Consider the following 18844-nt stretch of genomic DNA (forward strand, 5'->3'; position numbering starts at 1 on the left):
TTCCAAATAGGTCTCCGTGGGGAGTGCTCATCCCTGCTGGGGACCTTCTGCACTGTGCTTTTTCAGGCCCATTTTTATACACACTTCACATTGATCCGCCAGCCCCAAGCTTGACACTAGAGCCTCCTTGTTTGTGAGCAGAGCAATCGGCATTGAAAACCTGGCGCAGATTTCTTTCCAAGCCTCAGGGCTGAGCTACACCCTGTCCTGTGTGTGTGTGTGTGTGTGGGGGGGGTGTACATGCACATGCATGTGCACGTGCCTCCTGTCTCCCCTGAGAAACTGGGCCGCAGGCATACCCCAAAACAGTAGCCCACTCAATGCTGCGCACCCTCCTCCCCTTCCAAGATGCCCATTGCTGGGCAGAGAGTTAAAAATGATTTCATGTTCTTTAAAGATTTTAAAGTTGTTGATTTCAGATCCCTCCCCACCCTTTTAACTTTTAAACCCACTCACTCACCCAAAAACATACAGAAAAGAACTGTAGTCTACAGAACCCAGCAACTTCCCCATAATTCCAGAGTAACGTGGAATGTGCTTGGGTGTTTTGTCTGTAATGAAAACTATGTGCCAAGCTGGTTTCCTGCTCTGTGTCTGCTTCTGTCCTGCAGATCAGTCCATGGCACTTGGTGGCCCTGCTGGATTTGGGGAGGCTGGGCTGCTCCCTGAACGAGGCTTACTTTCTGTTACAGAGGGCATATTGCAAGCAGAAGGTGCCATGGCTCTGCAGAGCTCCAGGGCCCTGGTATTGATGTTTTAATTAAGTAAAGCACTCCAGAATAATAACTGCCCTCCCCATAACCAGAGTCCCTGCCCTGGCACTCGCCCTGCACGTTGGCTCACAACACCTGTATGCAGGGAGGAGCTATCCTTGCACCATCTGCAGTGCACCCTGTCTCTGAGGAGGCAGAAGGAGCCACAGGACCCCAGAGGGCTCACAGGCAACAGAAAGATGTGTATTCATACACGGGAACGAAGGGCGTGACACAGAGCCAAACAGTTAAGGTGCATTTAATGGTGCCATGTGATTAATTAGCACGAGCTCAGGAAGTCTTATGGATTAGCAGAGAGCAACCAAGGTACATCTTTTTTTTTTTTTAATTTTATTTTTTTTATTGGTTGTTCACAACATTACAAAGCTCTTGACATATCATATTTCATACATTAGATTGAAGTGGGTTATGAACCCCCAATTTTACCCCAAATGCAGATTGCAGAATCACATCGGTTACACATCCACAATTTTACATAATGCCCTATTAGTAATTGTTGTATTCTGCTACCTTTCCTATCCCCTACTATCCCCCCTCCCCTCCCCTCCCATCTTCTCTCTCTACCCCATCTACTGTAATTCATTTCTCTCCTTGTTTATTTTCCCATTCCCCTCACAACCTCTTATATGTAATTTTGTATAGCAATGAGGGTCTCCCTTCATTTCCATGCAATTTCCCTTTTCTCTCCCTTTCCCTCCCATCTCATGTCTCTGTTTAATGTTAATCTTTTCTTCCTGCTCTTCCTCCCTGCTCTGTTCATAGTTGCTCTCATTATATCAAAGAAGACATTTGGTATTTGTTTTTTAGGGATTGGCTAGCTTCACTAAGCATAATCTGCTTTAGTGCCATCCATTTCCCTGCAAATTCTATGATTTTGTCATTTTTTATTGCTGCATAGTACTCCATTGTGTATATATGCCACATTTTTTTTTATCCATTCATCTATTGAAGGGCATCTGGGTTGGTTCCACAGTCTAGCTATTGTGAATTGTGCTGCTATGAACATCGATGTGGCAGTATCCCTGTAGCATGCTCTTTTAAGGTCTTCAGGGAATAGTCCGAGAAGGGCAATAGCAGGGTCAAATGGTGGTTCCATTCCCATCTTTCCCAGGAATCTCCAAACTGCTTTCCAAATTGGCCGCACCAATTTGCAGTCCCACCAGCAATGTACAAGTGTACCCTTTTCTCCACATCCTCGCCAGCACTTGTTGTTGTTTGACTTCATAGTGGCTGCCAATCTTACTGGAGTGAGATGGTATCTTAGGGTGGTTTTGATTTGCATTTCTCTGACTGCTAGAGATGGTGAGCATTTTTTCATGTACTTGTTGATTGATTGTATATCCTCCTCTGAGAAGTGTCTGTTCAGGTCCTTGGCCCATTTGTTGATTGGGTTATTTGTTATCTTATTGTCTAATTTTTTGAGTTCTTTGTATACTCTGGATATTAGGGCTCTATCTGAAGTGTGAGGAGTAAAAATTTGTTCCCAGGATGTAGGCTCCCTATTTACCTCTCTTATTGTTTCTCTTGCTGAGAAAAAACTTTTTAGTTTAAGTAAGTGTCATTTGTTGATTCTTGTTATTAACTCTTGTGCTATGGGTGTCCTATTAAGGAATTTGGAGCCCGACCCCACAATATGTAGATCGGAGCCAACTTTTTCTTCTATCAGACGCAGAGTCTCTGATTTGATATCAAGCTCCTTGATCCATTTTGAGTTAACTTTTGTGCATGGCGAGAGAAAGGGATTCAGTTTCATTTTGTTGCATATGGATTTCCAGTTTTCCCAACACCATTTGTTGAAGATGCTATCCTTCCTCCATTGCATGCTTTTAGCCCCTTTATCAAATATAAGAAAATTGTAACTTTGTGGATTAGTCTCTGTGTCCTCTATTCTATACCATTGGTCCACCCGCCTGTTTTGGTACCAGTACCATGCTGTTTTTGTCACTATTGCTCTGTAATATAGTTTGAAATCTGGTATCGCTATACCGCCTGATTCACACTTCCTGTTTAGAATTGCTTTTGCTATTCTGGGTCTTTTATTTTTCCATATGAATTTCATGATTGCTTTATCTATTTCTACAAGAAATGCCGTTGGGATTTTGATTGGCATTGCATTAAACCTATAGAGAACTTTTGGTAATATCGCCATTTTGATGATGTTAGTTCTGCCTATCCATGAACAGGGTATATTTTTCCATCTTCTAAGATCTTCTTCTACTTCTCTCTTTAGGGTTCTGTAGTTTTCATTGTATAAATCTTTCACCTCTTTTGTTAGGTTGATTCCCAAGTATTTTATTTTTGTTGAGGATATTGTGAATGGAGTGTTTTTCCTCATTTCCGTTTCAGAAGTTTTGTCGCTGATATACAGAAATGCCTTTGATTTATGCGTGTTGATTTTATATCCTGCCACTTTGCTGAATTCATTTATTAGTTCTAGTAGTTTCTTTGTAGACCCTTTTGGGTCTTCTAGGTATAGAATCACGTCATCTGCAAATAGTGATAATTTAAGTTCTTCTTTTCCAATTTTTATGCCTTTAATTTCTTTCGTCTGTCTAATTGCTCTGGCCAGTGTTTCGAGAACTATATTGAATAGAAGTGGTGATAGAGGGCATCCCTGTCTTGTTCCACAAGGTACATCTTAATCAGTGTTCAAGCGTGAGTGTCACTGAGCCGATGCCAGATGAGAGTGTGACTCTAGAAGGAAGGGTCATGAGACACGGAGGCCTGTTTAATTGGCATGGCGAGAATTTCCTTAGCTCTGGTTTAAGACACCCTGGAATCAACACCTAAGATGCTCCTGGGCAGACAGGAAGCAGCAATGCCCATCTCTGCACAGGATGTTTTCAGACTCTGAATGTTTTCAGACTCTGAATGTCTTCAGGAGGAAAGGGGCACCACTGTATCTGTTCGCTGGTGGCTGCTCTGTTCCCTGAGGCCAACAGGTGCTTCTCATGCTTCTGCTGGAGGTGCTTTCGGCTTCCCCCATAGCTCACAGTGCATCTGATGCTTGGGAGGCTCCAGACCCCACAGTGTGCCAGCACCCCGTGGAGGGCATCTCAGGCTGGCCACAACTCAGGAAGGAGCTGGGGTTGTTAGTGTAATTTCTTACACCCAGCTCCACAGAGCTCATTAATCAGCCAGTTGATGTGCCATCTTCCCTCCTTCCCCGCCTCCAAGGTTGCTCAGTTCCTGTCTATTTCGAGGTCAGACGTCAGCAGGGAAGGGGAGGAGCCAGCTTGGCCCGTGTGCTCCTCTCTGCAGGGCTCCGCACTCTGCGCACCTGACTTCCCTCCTCCCTCCTCCCTCCCTCCCTCCAGCTCCAGTGTGGAGCATTCCCACTTCTGTCCTCTTCTGCTCAGAGAGCATGGAATGAGAAAGGGAGGCTGTGGAGAGCCTGTCAAGTGATCACCTGGCCCTTCTCACAGAGGGCAGCACAGGGCATAGCCCTGCCTCCTCCTGTTCCCAGGGGCAGACAAGTCCCAAGAGCTGTTTCCAGCTGGTCAGGGGCTAGGCAGAGCCCTGCAGGCCCCAGGGCTCCTGCCTCGCCCCCCTGCTATATCTGAGCAGGTTCCTTCCTGGCATTTGGGCATCTAGGGAATGAATGCCTTATTCCAGGTGGCCAAGGGGCTAGGTGGACTGGTGGCCCAGAGGGCCCTGTTCTTCTGGACACAGCCCACCAGTTCCTCTGGAGTCCTCTATACTTAGGACCTGTCAGGACCAAGGAGACCTCTCACCTGGCCCTGCAGTAGCTCCTTGGCCCACGGTGATTTGGGGCAAAGTAGACATGGCCACCTTCTCTCATGGATGAGATCAAAGTGCCTGTCCTCCCCACTTCCTTTACATCTGGTGTGAATAAACAAGACCAAGAGCTAAACAGTGACAAGTCCAAGAAGTTTCAGTCTTTGCACCTTTTACTTTGGCCAGGAGAGCCAGGAAGAGAGCGGTAGTTGCAGGTGGGGTGTCCCTTACTCTGCCTCCTAGGAGGCCCTGGGAGGACCAGGATGGACATTCTCACTCCTCTGTCCCCACAGGAGGGGAACGAGCATCCCTGCACTCTCCCTTCACCCGCTTCCCATGCCCATCATCCATGTGGTCAAGGTCCCTTTTAAACCTCATTAGAACAGAGAGGAGTCCAGCTCTTCCTTGTGTCCAAGCTGCCCCTTCATAGCATGAGCATTGCCCTAAGGTCATGGAGATTGTCTCTGTTACCCAAGTCTTTCAAGCCTGGTTTTAGGGATCTCCAATTGCCCTCTTCCTGCTTGAATTACTCAGAAGTGCTTCTCTGTGAGGCAGCTAGGTTCCTACAGCCTTCCCTCCCACCATTGCCCACCTGCCCTGGCCTGTGTCCCCCAAGGACACTGGCACCTACATGGCTCTGGGCTCTTGGTGCACCTTGGCCTCCCTCCTCAGCCCTTAGGCCCACAGACAGCTGATGGCCACTGTCTCAACTGGACCAGTTCCAAGCCCTGCTGGTCCCACCTTTCCCCAGGAGTTGGGTCATTGCCCTGGTCCTCACCCTCGGAGCACACACTCCCCCTCAACAAAAGTTAGGGGAGCTCCATCTTTGTGGGGCTGATGTGAACAGAAACGGAACCGTCCATGCACTGTGAATCACCGCAGCTCACCACCCAGCTCTCCCTCCACCGACTTCTCTTTGCACCTGATGTGTGAACAGGGAGTTATTAGAGCAGGTGCCAGCTCCCCGCCTTCCACAACCTTGAGCACACACCCCCACCCCGGCCCACCGCAGCTCCCAGCTAAGGCCCCCTCCTGGCTCAGGGTCGAGCCTCCCCATCTTGCCACCTGGACCTGCTGGTGCTGGGTTCCATCTCTCCGCCATGCTTGCCGTGAGCCAGGCCATCGTTGCAAGCCCTGATGGCTTAGGATCATTAAGTGAATGACTGCGGGTTTTCCTCAGTATCTGTCTTTTCCCCCAAACCACCAGGGTTGCGCTCTAGCATCAAATACTTAGAACTCTGCCACCACCGGGTGCCATCTGGCTCTTCAGCTAAGAAAGAGACCATACAGGCATGTCCTCAATGACAGGGCAAGAGGAACAGTGACTGTGCCAGGCTAAGGCCATGGGACCAACCCAGCCCTGCCCTCCTCCCCCAGGGGAGCCAACCCAAGGGGCTGTGGGGAGGTGGCAGCCCTTTCAAGGGAGGCGGCACTCACCCTCAAGGGGAGAGGGCTTTGGATGCAGATGACTGAGCTCAAACCTCTGCTGTGTCTAAGTAGCTAGTTGAGAGATTTTGGACAAAGTATTTAACCCTTCTCAACCACGGTATCCTAAAGGGGAAATGAGTGCCAGTTTTCACTAGCAGAGGTTGCTCCAGCGTCCCCACATGGCCAGCCTGCATTTACACCAAGTGCACCCAACAGGTGCACAGCATTTCTCCATGTCTCAGTCACCCAGGGAGAGGCCAGGTCCCCTCCTGGTTGTTGGACTCCAGCTGGGTGGCTTTGGTTTCTTTCCTCTGGCAGCTTAGCAGCTGCTTTAGAGCATCCTGCTGGGCCCAGGGATGTAGCTCAGAGGCAGAGTATTTGCCTAGTCTGAGCAAGGACCTGGGTTCTATTCCTAGCATATCTTCTCCGAAAAAAAACCCTGCTGAAATCTTTACCTTCTGGCCCATTATTGCCTCTGCATGGGCCCCAGAATCCTCCAGCGAGTCCAGACTAGCCTTTGACTTGAGCTGCAGATGTTTTGCCTCTCCAACCACCCTGCAGTATGCAGCTGAGCGGTTGAGCAGCAGATGTGGTGAGATAAGATCAAGCTGTATAGACTTCTCATGTTCAAGAAGCACACACCACTTTAGGGTAACTTAAACATCGATTGTCTTTTAGTTTGTTTTGAACCCAGGGTTACTTAAACACTGAGCTAAGTCCTCAGCCCTTTGCTTTATTTTTTATTTTGAGACGACTTCTCACTCAATAAGTGGCCGAGGCTGGCTTTGAATTTGCAATCCTGCCTCCCAAGTCTTTGGGATTACAGATGTGTGCCACCATGCCTGGCTAACTGTCCATTTTTCTCTCCAGTCATCCCCTGAATCTTTAAGTCTTTCAATCCTGTTAGCAGACATCTCCAGGTACCTCCTGGTTGTGGGGTGTGGGAGGGTGGGGTGGAGCCAGGGACACTTGAGATGTGGAAACCTCCGAGCTGTGCCTTCTGGCTGGTGTTGGGCAGACACTAGCTGCTGCTGTGGAATGGGTCAGTGAGATGAGAGTCAGCCCAGCTCCAGCTGTCCTCATTACTCCTGCACCAGGCAAACACAGTGTGGGGACTGGCAGGAGAAAGCTTAGCAGCACTGCATCAGGGTTGGGTTGGTGCCTCTGGCCCAACAGCCTGTTCTGGTACAAGTTCCCACTCCTGCCACAAGACTCTTCTGTTCTCTAGGTCAGCCTCTCACTGGGCTAGTCTTCACGAGGGTCACTGCCTCAGGAAGGGTCAGTTCTCTCTCCTTTTTTTTTTTTTGGTACCAGGGATGATTGAACACAGAAGGGGTACTTAACCACTGAGCCACATCCCAGCCCTTTTTATATTTTATTTTGAGACAGGGTCTTGCTAAGTTGCTGAAGCTGTCCTCAAATTTGCAATCCTCCTGCCTCATGGCCTCCTGAGCTGCTGGGATTACAGGCATGCACCACTATGCCCGGCCCAGGGAGATTGTTTTTGAAAGTTCCTTCCGCAGTTTCCTGTGGAAGTGTGATCTTCTGCAGAGCTCAGAAGCCCTCTTCTACATTGTATAATGCCTCTCGTCCTACAGTTTGGGCAGATAGGCTATGACAAGGGTTCCCTGGGTTGGGTGCACATATACTGCTCATGGTCCCCCACAGAGCCTGTCTGTTTCTCTGGCAGTCATCTGCAGGGTGACTGCATCTTTGTATTTGACTGGGAAGAACTCAAATACTCCTAAAGTGCACTTGAACCGTTGTTGAACTTGTTTGGAGGTAACACATGTCAGGTAAGAATAGTATCATAGCCAGATTCATGCTCCAGTGGTCCCAGCTACTCAGGAGGCTGAGGAAGAAGATCACTTGAGCCCAGGAGTTCAAGGCCAGCCAGCCTGAAGGGCTGGAATCTCCTATAGAGAGATTCCATCTCAAAAAAAAAAAAAATAGTATTGACTTCCCATTCTTTGCGTGGAGGTCTTGCTTGGCCGTATTTCTGCACCTGGGAGGTCTGGAGGGTGAATGGGCTGGGACGTGAGAATTTGATGTGTACCGTTGAGTCAGGTGCCAGGGCTGTTGGATATCTGCGACCTGTGTACCCATAATGTGCATTGAGAAGGCAGTAGTTCCCCAGGGCTCAGTTAGCAGGGACATCAGGATGCAGTCCCCACCCTGTCCCTGTGGCTCAGAGCCTGCAGCCCTTCACCGTCCCGCGCTGCCTTCCGCACTTACCTCCCTTTGGTGGATGAATCCCCAGAAGCCTTAATTCAAGTGAGAAAAATTAAAACTCCCAAACCAGAACGCTCACAGCCACTCGAGAAGCAAAAATAGAGTCCTTGAAGATTTCTCCTCTGTACATCAAGGGCATGTTGCAAGTTCAGTTTCCAGTTAGGAAGGGGCTGACGCTGAGCCACCCTTAGCCCCAGTTAGCTCTCGGCCCCTTGTTCCCAACAAGAACAGCCCCTTTATCACCTGAAATGCCTTCCAGGATCAATCCAGCGAGCTCAGCCATGTGGTTGGCATGGGCCAGCTCCACCTGAACCCGCTCCCCTGGGCCACTCCTAGCCTGAGGGTTTTGTCATCTGTCCCCTAAGGTCCCTGTGGGTCTAAGGTAGCCACTCCATCTTCCCCAACTCTCTCCTTATGAGAGGTGCCTTCTTCACCCCTGCTACATGAACAGAAAAACCCAGTCCACACACACACACCTGGGCCCTGGAGCAGGGAAGCTCCGGTGGGCTGCTGGCCTCTGGAGTGGCGACACCAGGAGCTGACTGGCGGTGGCATGAAGCGGAGGCTGCTTGCTGTGCCTGGATTCCAGGCTCTTGGGAGCTCCTTCCCACTGCTCTGCGGCCACCACACACACCAGCTCTCCCTGTTAGAGGGAGACCAGTAAGTGGGCGCTTGGGAACCGCCCACCTGGTGAGGAAGCAGCCCACTGCCCAGGGAGTGCCCAGAGTGGCCAGCAGGGCCAGGTGTACCCGCCTTCAGCTGTCGGAGGAGGGAGCACCACATGAGGAGGCCTTTGCACTCCCTCCACCCTGGGGCACTCACCCCTGTGGAGGCCAGGCGGGACCCTCCCCACCGGGCCAGGAGGTAGCTCACTGTCCGCCTCCCACCGGAAGTTTCCTAGGGTGGCCTGTAGCAGAGGGTGGTTGGTGTGTCACTCTGTCCCATGGGTTGGTGGGGACACAGGGAGAAGGGTCTTGGCAGGTTTGCCCTGCATTCTCGCCTGTCCTCCCTTTCTTCCAGGAGTGGAGCCCTGCTTCCTCCCCCTTTGGTGGGAAGTTCACCAGTGTAAGTGACAGTCAGAAACTGCAGCCACGCCACCTCGGCCCATCGAGAGGAAAGTCGGCAAGCAGGCTTTGGGGTTTTCCTTTGGTCTTGTGAGGGGAGAGCGGGGCTGACCCATGGCTATGACTCCTCCGTTGTCTCCACACCGTGGCTCTCCTTTGGGTCTTCCTTTGAGGACATTTCAGCTCTTCTTAGTGCTCACCTCTTCTGGGGGCCAGGCAGAGTTACAGCATGGTCACAATCCATGGGTCCCCTCCTTCATGGGGTCCTGGGCAGTGCTGATGGCAGAGGCCAAGTGCCCCGGGGCCCTCTTGGATGTGTGTGTCCTTCCCAGGAGAACGTGACACTTCCTGAGGACAGTAGCAGGCAGAGCAGTGCTGTTTGATTTATTTGCTCTTCCGAAATCAGAGCGTGTGGATTTCTCTCTGTTGAGTGCTGCGGCTGGAACGCAGGGCCTCGTGAGTGTGAGGCCAGCCTCTCAGCTGCTGGGGGAAGAGGTTTCCCCAGAGTGGACTGTGGTGGGCAGATAGTGTGCCGCTGTCCACGTGCTGTTTGCTTTGCTAGTGCAGGGGTGCCCGTGTCAGGAGGGATGGCGGGGTCCACGGCGAGCCTGCAGGACTGGGCTTGGCCCCTCCCCACTTCAGGATGACACCCACCGCCCCTGCTCCCTGGCACTGGCCCCTCCAAATTCAGTCTTTTTTACACACACTGGCTTTGGTTCTGCATCTCGTGTGTGCAGAGCCCTTCCTGGGTGCTGGGACAAACAAGGACACAGTCCTTGCCCTCAAAGTGCCTGTACTCTGCTGGGGGTGCAGGGTCAACCCATGCAAAACGAGCAGTTGTGTGTGCCTGCAAGAGTCAGGCATGCGGTGCTGAGTGCTTGGGAATTTGGTCCAGGGTCCCCTGGGAGGAAAAGCGTAGCCACAGAGTGGGTTGGCACTTACACGGGACTTTGAAGATGGGGACGAAAGAGGGTAAAATGGGGACTTCTTTGCCGGGAGGAGAATTCAAAAGGGTAAGGGCATAGGGGAGAATTAACCTGATGTGAGGACGGTAGGTGGGAGGAGGGGCGGTGGAGCCCAGGAGGATGCAGTGTGCCACACTTGCAGTGGAGAGGCCCTGGGGGCTGGGCTGGGGCTCAGTGGTAGAGCGCGCCCAGCCCATGAGAGGCACTGGGTTCCATCCTCAGCGCCAAATAAAATTAAAAAAAAAAAATACTGTATCCACCTACAACTAAAAAATATTGGGGGGAAAAAAGACCCAGGGTCCAGTACTGTGCATCTCTCCCTGCCCCTTTGCACCGTGGTCCGAGCTCTCTGGTTCCTCTGCCTCCTCTTCAGTGACATGAGGGTGTCATCTCCTGCTCTAGTGACTTTGCAGGTGGGCATAAGGATGGAACAAACCTGCAGAAGTGAGCGCCTTTTAGATGGGAAGGGGCCTGTGGCACTGGGCAGTGACCATCACAGAGCACCTGGCCGGGGCTTGGGGAGAGGGTTGATAGCCAGGAGGACAGCAGGGTTGAGGGTGGCTGTGACAGATACTAGTCAAATGGCAGGACCCAGAGATTTCGCAACCTCTTAAACTAGGGGATTTAATTGTGGGTTAGAGCCAAATTTGACTCTTCATTTTGTCTTTCTGACCAGCTAAACATGCAGAGAAATTTAGGGATGGGGAAGGGGCTAGGTATCCAGTTGCTTTACTCTTTTGTGTGTGTGTGTGTGTGTGTGTGTGTGTGTGCTGGGAATTGAGCCCATGAACACTCAGTCACTGAGCCACATCCCCAGTCCTTTTTATATTTTATTTTGGGATAGGGCTTCAGTAAGTTGCTGAGGCTGGCCTTGAATTCCCAGTCCTCCTGCCTCGGCCTCCCAGGCCACTGGGATTACAGACATGTCACTGACAAATTGCTCTGCTTTTGTTTTGTAATGTGAACACTCATGCCTTCCCATTTGGGGCAGCTGACCAAAGGACATGGTACACTGCCAACCTTAGGTTCGTTTTGTATGTGAAGTAGGTTATGTTGATTTAGGGCCTTTCTTCTGTGAGTGCTGAGTGCTGTGGGGTCAGACCAGAGAAGACTTGGGCAGGTGGTAACACAGCTCGGCCTCAGTGGGTCCAAGTCAAGAGCTTTTGACTTGAGGTTCCCCTTTGATAAGTAGCAGAGAGTGTATCTCTCCCACGCCAGAGCAGGACAGCTGGGTCCACGCACTTCAGGAGGATCTAAAGTGGGGCTCCGGTTGGCGGCCGAGCCTTCAGAGCTCAGCTGCCAGCCTCTGGAGCAGGTAGTACTCCTGGTCTCAGCAAAATCACACACTGTCCAGGGATTCTCCAGGCCCAGCCCAGTCTTCCCACATGTTTCAGTCCCTGGCTCTGGAGAGCAGGTGGCCCTCCTGGCTCCAGGAGACAGAGGCCTGGGATACAGATCAGGAGTGTCTCTGTCCTTGGGTCTCACCTGACAGAGGCTAGAGCATGGTGGCTCTGGCCAGCCCTGTCCTTAGAGCATGTGCAGGACGAGGCTGTGTCCTGCAGAGGACGCCATGCTGTGCTATCGAGAGCCTTGCCCTGCCAGGCTTGGGAGAAAATAAATGTGTGTGGTTTGAAGCCACCCATGGTAGTGATAACTTGTTACAGCAGCCACAGGAACCTAATGCAAAAAGTAGGGAAGGCGTTAGAGATGGCTGGACATTGGGGCCTGAGCAACAGGAGTAGGCAGTGCATTTCAGCTGCACAGGGGACATAGAAGGGCAGGTCGCCCTGTCGAGTTGGAGACTTCAGAACATGCTAAAAGAGTCGAGGCCAAGTTCTGCCTGCAGCGTCTTGGGAACATGAGCTGCCTTGTGTCCATCAAGACTCTGGCAAGGCTGCCATGGGGACTTTGGTGTGCAGATAAGCTCACTGACCCGGAAAGAGAGATTTTTGAGTGGCCCCATTTGCACCCTCCCGGGTCTGTCATGAACTTCATTCCCAGAGATCAGTTTGAGGATTTCATTAGAAATCAGAGTTGGGTTTTTATTTGTTTCTTAAGAAAAACATTTGTCTGCAGTGACTGGCGTCCCTGCCTCCTGGAATGATTCGGGCGACAAGAGTCCTTGAACAGAGGCTGAGTTTGAACTGATCAATGGCATTTGGGGGTTGGAAATTTGCTCGGGAGCCAGCTAATTTATAATGTCATCTGGGCTAGACTGGAAGACCCAAGAGGATAGGCTGTCTCTTGGCTTTTTATTTCATCTTTTTTTAAAAGGAAAAAGAAAACATCAAGTGCCACATCTGAGCATCCAGAGATGGACTCTGCTCCACTAGACCATCAGGGGACTGGGGCTGGTCCTTCTGCCCAAACCTCTTTCTTCCCAAAGACATTGGCTCCACCGCCATTCCCATCTCTGTCCTTTGTCACTCTGGATGCCTGCTCCCGCAGTTGCTGCCTTGTGGCTCTAGCTAATTTGCAGAGGACACCTGTTTCTTAATTAGCCCCAGCTCGAGGTCTGCGTCTTCATCTGGCTCCCTCTGATGCATGAGCTTGCGGCCCATGGCAGGGCTGCTGTTGGGCGGTCTGCGCGTGTCGGCTGCCACTCAGTGGGCCCTGAGCTTCCCCAGTGGTGCTGCCAATCTGTGCTACTGAGCTTTAAAAGGAAAAGCAGCCACATCCCAGCCCCTGTCCATGGATTCCACAGCTATTGGTCACATTTTCCAAAAGACCCTTTCGCTGCGAGTTCCCCTTCTGAGGACAGATCTGCGTCCCCAGGACCCGGCATGAGAACCTAGATGGGGGTCGACTGTCATTCACACTCCGCCAGGTTCTTACTCCCCACCACTTGATCTGCTCCTCACGCACAGGTCCTCTTCTACCCTTTGGAGGGGCATTTGCCTGGTTTCTACATGGGGACGCCCTCAGCGGCTAGGATTGCTTCGCAGGGTTTTACAAAATGGGGCTACTGTGTCCTGAGGTGCACTGAGGAGGAGGATGAAGTTGCACAAGGCCTCAGAGTGAGGGTCCCCAAGGGTCGGACGGGGGCACCGTTGGGGATGGTTCTGTTTTCCCCCACCCTGTGTTTATGTGGTGGAACCTTCTGAAAAATAATCCTAAGGCTCTAAGATGAGATCTGACCTCCCCTGTCAACCACCCTTAGAATTCTGACCCCACCTCTGGAGAACTGTGTTTTCAGTGGGAGGCATCCCAGGTCAAAGGTGAGCCACCAAGCCCTGGGCACACCCGGACTCCAGTTTCCCACAGATCACAGTCACTTGGAAACATTTGTGGCAAGTGGCTCTGTATCTATTCTTCCACCTGACATCCCCTTCTCGTCCTTCAAGAGAGAAGGTCGTCAGTGGAAAGTCCCCCTGAAGTGGTAATTTTCCTAAATGACTGGCTGATGGTGCTGCACACAGACTCGCAGGCCAGAGGTGGCGGCTGTGTGGGCATTAGTGTCCGTGTCCCGCCTCCTGTCCCTGGGCCTGAGAGCCCTTGCCTTTGCCAGGGGAGTCCCTTCTCTGCCTTCCCCGTCACCGCAGCCTCGTGGAAACACGTCTCCTTCCCCTCTCCTGAACGGAAGCAGCGCGGTTCGGAGGCTCCCAGCAGAAAGCCTTCTCCAGTTCTCCCAGCCCTGGTGGCTGTCAGGGTGCCTTCACCCACCCAACTAATTAGAGCCTTTTCCTTTAAGCGGCACTTGAGTCCTTCAGCCCTGTTCTCACCGCGATAATGGACTTGGATAAGAGGTCACAGCTTCTCCCACATCCTGCTCTCCTCACGGTGGGGGCGGGGTGGGCTCACCCCCTTCTGTGGGGCTCCTGCCTGTCTGGCACGGGGACCCACCCCAGGCTGGGCAGCTGCCACGGATGCACCCCAATCACAAGACCACAAGCTGGCTCCCCACAGGGCCCCCTTCCCACCTTCGCTGGCTTCAGAGTCATCTGCCGCATCTCCAGTGAGTGTCATCAGCACTAACGTGATCAAATGGCACAGTGTAAATGTTAATCAGGTCTGATGACTCGCCGGCTTCCGAGTGGCAGATTGGAAATGGCACCATCACCTTAACTCCGAGGAGCAGCTTCTAATTCTTCTGCTCCCCGAGCATCCACTTTGGCAAGGAAAGTCTAACGCGCCCCGGCCCTCCCAGTCTGCCATGCCACAGCCACACTACCCCGGTGGCTTTTGCAAAGGGTCCAAATTTCCCACAGTTTTCTAACACAGGGTTTATTTTATTTTATTTAAGTAAAAACACTTACCCTGATGTCCCAAGAGAAGAGGACCGAGAGGACTGGTGCTCCAGGCCCCTCCCCTCCCCCAGACTCCCTCCCCTCCCCCAGACTCCCTCCCGAATGCAGGACATGCTCCTGAGCAAGAAGCAGCTCCCGTCCCCCAGCTTCCCCTTCCATTTGCCGTGAAAACGTGGCTGATGGACAGCGTCCTGATTAATCCTCTTCTCGCAGCCCTTCAGAAGGGCTGTCCTCTCTACCGTGCTGTCTGCTGGAGCCCGCGTCCCTTCCTCCCTGTGTCCTTTCTTCCCAGTAACAGGGCATGTCTGGTGTTCCTTTTGATCCTGATCTTGCTGCCATCTCCTAGCGGATCTGCGCTTGTGGCCAGGACAGTGCTATCATGTCACCTGGGCCTTGCTCAGAAAGTGCAGTAGTGTCTGAACATTAAGAGTGAGCGGTGGCAGGGAGGCAGGGCTCTGGGCCTCCTGTCCCACCGCTGGCACTTGGCACTTGCCCACAGTGACCCGTTTGAACCCTGGGAGCCTCCTCCAGTGCCGGGTGCCCTGGGGTGGGTGGGCGCCACCCCGTCCTCCACTTCCGCTGTCCCTCACTGCTCTTCCCCCACCCAGGCCGTCTTCACTCTCCTCCTGGGACCCTTCACCTTCTTTGACGTCCAGAAGACCAAGTACCTGCAGATCCTGACCTCGCTCATGAGATGGATCGGTGAGTCTGAGGACCCTCTCCGTTCTCTGCCCTCCTCCCCTTGTCCCTTCCTCCGCCTCTCCGGAGAGGCTGGGAAAGCTCCCAGCCGTGACTGGAACGTGAAGGTGGCCTCCATTAACTCAGCCTGCCTGGTCCTCTGACCTTTCCAGAGGGTGAGGAGGAGGCTGGTGCCCTGCCTGCCTTTCACTGGTAGGGAAATTTGGTACCAAAAAGGAAAAGTGATTTTTTTGAGGTCACATTGTGTGGCTGGATCTGGGCTAGGACCCGGACTGCAGACACATGGCCAGCCTCCTTCCCAGAATCATGTCAGGTCCCTGCTGACCCACAGGCTGGCGGCAGTGGGCTACCAAAGGCCTGGCTCAGGCTGTGCCCACTGCAGGGGTCAGAGCGGCACCACCCTGCCTTCTTGTGGGTACCGCATGAGGCAGCCATAAACCCAGGGGGCCAAGGCAGCAGCACTGTGAGGTTCAGAGCCCTGGATCTCAGAGCGTGAAATGACACCCCGTCCACCATGGGTTCTAACCAGCTGACGCCTTTGAGTAAGAGCTGGAGCACAGGGTCTCTTCCCCTCGCCAGCGGGCAGTCGGGAGCTTGTTCACTTCCGCCAGGCCTCCCACCCCCTCAGCAGGTGCCGCTGCTAATGCAGCTGGGCTGAGAGCAGCTGTGGGGCTCCGGCTGCCCACCCCCAGCCTGTGCCCTGGGCATCCGCTGGACACTTGTTTTGCTTTATATAAAAGCAAAGATAAGCCAGGCACGGTGGCTTACGTACAACCCAGCACTCAGGAGGTTAAGGGAAGATGGTTTGAGACCAGCTTAGACAGCAAAACCCCGTCTTGAAGAAGAAAGAAAAAAGAAAAAGGATAAAGGCATTAAAAAATGAAAAACAAAAGCAAAGAAGGCCATCGCTGTTCTGTTAGAGAGGTCTCGGGCCCGTGGGTCTGCCTGGTCCCCAAGGGCTGCCCTGCCCCTGGCATGGGGGTTCCAGAGGGACCCTCTGCCTGTCCTCCTTCCCCACTGTCTTTCCCAGTCCCTTTGCCTCCACATCTGCCCTTCCCCGCATCAGGACTCAGGTGCACGTCCTTGTTCCATGCCAGGACCCAGGTAGATGGGCAGTGGTGCTCTGAGGAGGGGTATACCCAAACGACTTCCAGAAATTCTGGCCTCTGTGCTTCCCTCGTCCCCCCAACTCAGTGTGAGCAGCAAGCGCACAGGAGCCCTCATGCCCTCTTCTGGTCAGGCAGCCCTGCCCGCCCCTGGAGGGAGCCCATCGGGAGCAGGCAGCCTCCCAGGCCAGGAGTGTGACAGCAGAAGGCTCCCGCTCTGCTAGGAGGGACCCATGGCAGTGCTGGAAGTTCTTCCTTGACTCTGCTCCAGCCTGCACCTTCTTCCCACTCTTGGTGTGTCCTTGTGAGGACGTGAGAGCAAGGCCGGGATCAGTTCTGAGCCCTGCAGGAGCCTTCAGCCTCTGGCGCCTTTCATCATCCAGCAAGGAATGGGGGGAGCGTCCCTCCCAGGCCAGGGAGGGATTCCTGGTCTTCCCCTGTGAGATCTGGTTCATCCGCACCCTGGGGCTGCTGTCTCCAGTTTTGTCCCCAGGGTTAACATGACCACCTGAGTCATGACAGGAGACACGAACTTGAACCACAAGGGTCATGTGAGCTCCTGGATAGACCACATGGGGACACAGCCCCTGCAGGACTTGTAATCAGAGGTCAGGGTCAGCAGGGAGCAGAAACACAGGGCACCCACCCTCCTCCTATTGCTCTGCCTCCCAGTGAGCAGGATCTGGAGAAGGACTCTCCCTCCTCGCCTCCCCGGCCTATTCTGTGTCCCAGCTCTTTCACTCCCTGCAGCCAGTTCTGCAGCCCTAAAGTCACTCCTGCCCAGTGTGCTTGACTGTCCTCTGGCCCAAAAGCTGAGCTTTGTTTTGTTTCTTTCCCTGTCCTGGGCACGAGCAAGGGGCAGAGGTACAGGGGATACACATGCTTCCCCTGGTGTGATGGATCCCCCGGTCAGCCCATAGGGGACAGCCACCCGGATGATAATAGCTAACAGCTTCTGCAGCACCCCTGCACCTATCGAGTGCAACAAATTCCTCTCTGCTTCTGGGTAGCAATACTTCATCTAAAGAGAGGAGCTTGTGGTGGGCATGGTGGCGCACCCCTGTAATCCCAGCCACTGGGAGACCGGGGTTGGAGAATTGCAAGTTTGAGGCCAGCCTCGAAACTTAGTGAGACCCTGTCTCAAAGTAAAAATGACTTGGGTGTGGCTCAGTGGTAAAGCGCCAAGGGATTTGATCCCCAGTACCCAAGTAAATAAATAAGAGGCCCAACTCATACCAGATTGTGTCAGAGGAGCCACCAATCTCCTGTTGCCCGCAGGCCCAGGGCCCTGGAAGACTGTGTTAACACCCTGCTCCCTTCCCATTCTCCCCTCCCCCAGGATCTAGCTCAGGAGTGGAATCAGCTCTGGGGCTTGAGAAAACCGACTGCTGTTACCCCAGTGGCAGGCTGCCCTGTCCTCTCATGGTGCCCACTAGGCACCAGGCACTGACTGCAGTGTCACCCTGGGCCCTCACTCCAAGGCTCTTCTGTGAAGAGGCCCCGCTCACCAGCCCTGGGGCTCCTGAAGCCCTGGAGGCAGCCCCTGCCGTGCTGCAGAGCCAGCGGCAGGCAGCAGCCCGGAGACCAGCATCTGAGTCTGAGCAGGGACCAGCTTGTGAAGGTCACGGGCACTTGTCTTGTGGTGGTGACACAGCTGTCTTGACACGCCGATTGCCTCTTTTCTCCCTTTGATCTGAGAGATAATCAAGTGTCAGGAGTCTCCTGGGGAACAGCACAGGCAGCCAGTTTTCTCCATGAGAGACTCAGACCCCTGGGCTTGAGAAGCAGACCTGTCACTGACACAGAGCATGTCCAGGAAGAGGCAGGGCCCAGTGAAGTCAACTTAGCCCTGGTGAGCCAGGCTTTTGTCCCTCTGGGGTGGCAGTGCACCTGGGCATTTCTCCTCTTGGCCTGGGAACAGGTGATTTCCTCCTCCTGACCCCAGCCGCAGTATGCAGGGGAGGAGCCAGGGAACAGAGGCCACGGAATCCCCTGCAGCCACCAAGCAGCACCACGTGGGCAGCCCTGTCAGGGGGAAGACCCTCGGTCTGCCTGCTGGACCTTCACAGGTCTGCTAGGAACGGGCTGGACCCCGCGGAGGGTGTCTGTCCTCTGGGCTAAGCTCACCCTGGCAGTCTTTCTAGAAGACCCTGCAGGCAGTGGTCTCTGAAGCCCCACTTGTCTTCTCAAGTCTCTGCCAAGCTGTCTGCCCAGCTCCCTTTCTGTTTTGCCTCTGAAAAGCAGCTGCGTGGCCCATCCCCGACAAGACCCCCCCCCATGCTCACCCCCACCCCCGCTGCGCACTCCCCGCCTCTCCCCTCTCCCTAGATTAGGGACAGGCCTTTCCAAGAGCCCTGGGGAGCTTGGGGTGGCAATAAGCTGGCTTGGCTTCCAGGAGACCAAGGGGAGAATGGGTACCAGAGGGACCAGAAAGCCATGAGTGAATGTGCTGAGCCGGAAGCTTTCTCATGCTTAATTAGGAATTTGTTCTGCCATCTGTTGAAATGAGGCCAGGGGAGATCACGGGCCCCAGAGCTCTGCCGAGGAGCCGCCGACCAGTTCCTCCAAGGCCTTTGCCCTGCCCTTCCTGAG

General features: G+C 53.3%; 1 protein-coding gene across 3 annotated transcripts in view; it reads left to right on the plus strand.

The window, feature by feature from the left end:
* TMEM104 (transmembrane protein 104) overlaps nt 1-18844 on the plus strand; it is a 54300-nt gene that overhangs the window by 21588 nt on the left and 13868 nt on the right. For all 3 annotated transcript variants that reach the window (XM_081272713.1, XM_081272712.1, XM_081272714.1), the window contains exon 9: nt 15056-15149. In XM_081272713.1, coding sequence (XP_081128839.1) covers nt 15056-15149 — 94 coding nt within the window. The remainder of the gene's footprint in view (nt 1-15055; nt 15150-18844) is intronic.

The sequence above is a fragment of the Spermophilus citellus genome, assembly GCF_964194105.1.
Source record: "Spermophilus citellus genome assembly, chromosome: 17".
NCBI lineage: Eukaryota > Metazoa > Chordata > Mammalia > Rodentia > Sciuridae > Spermophilus > Spermophilus citellus.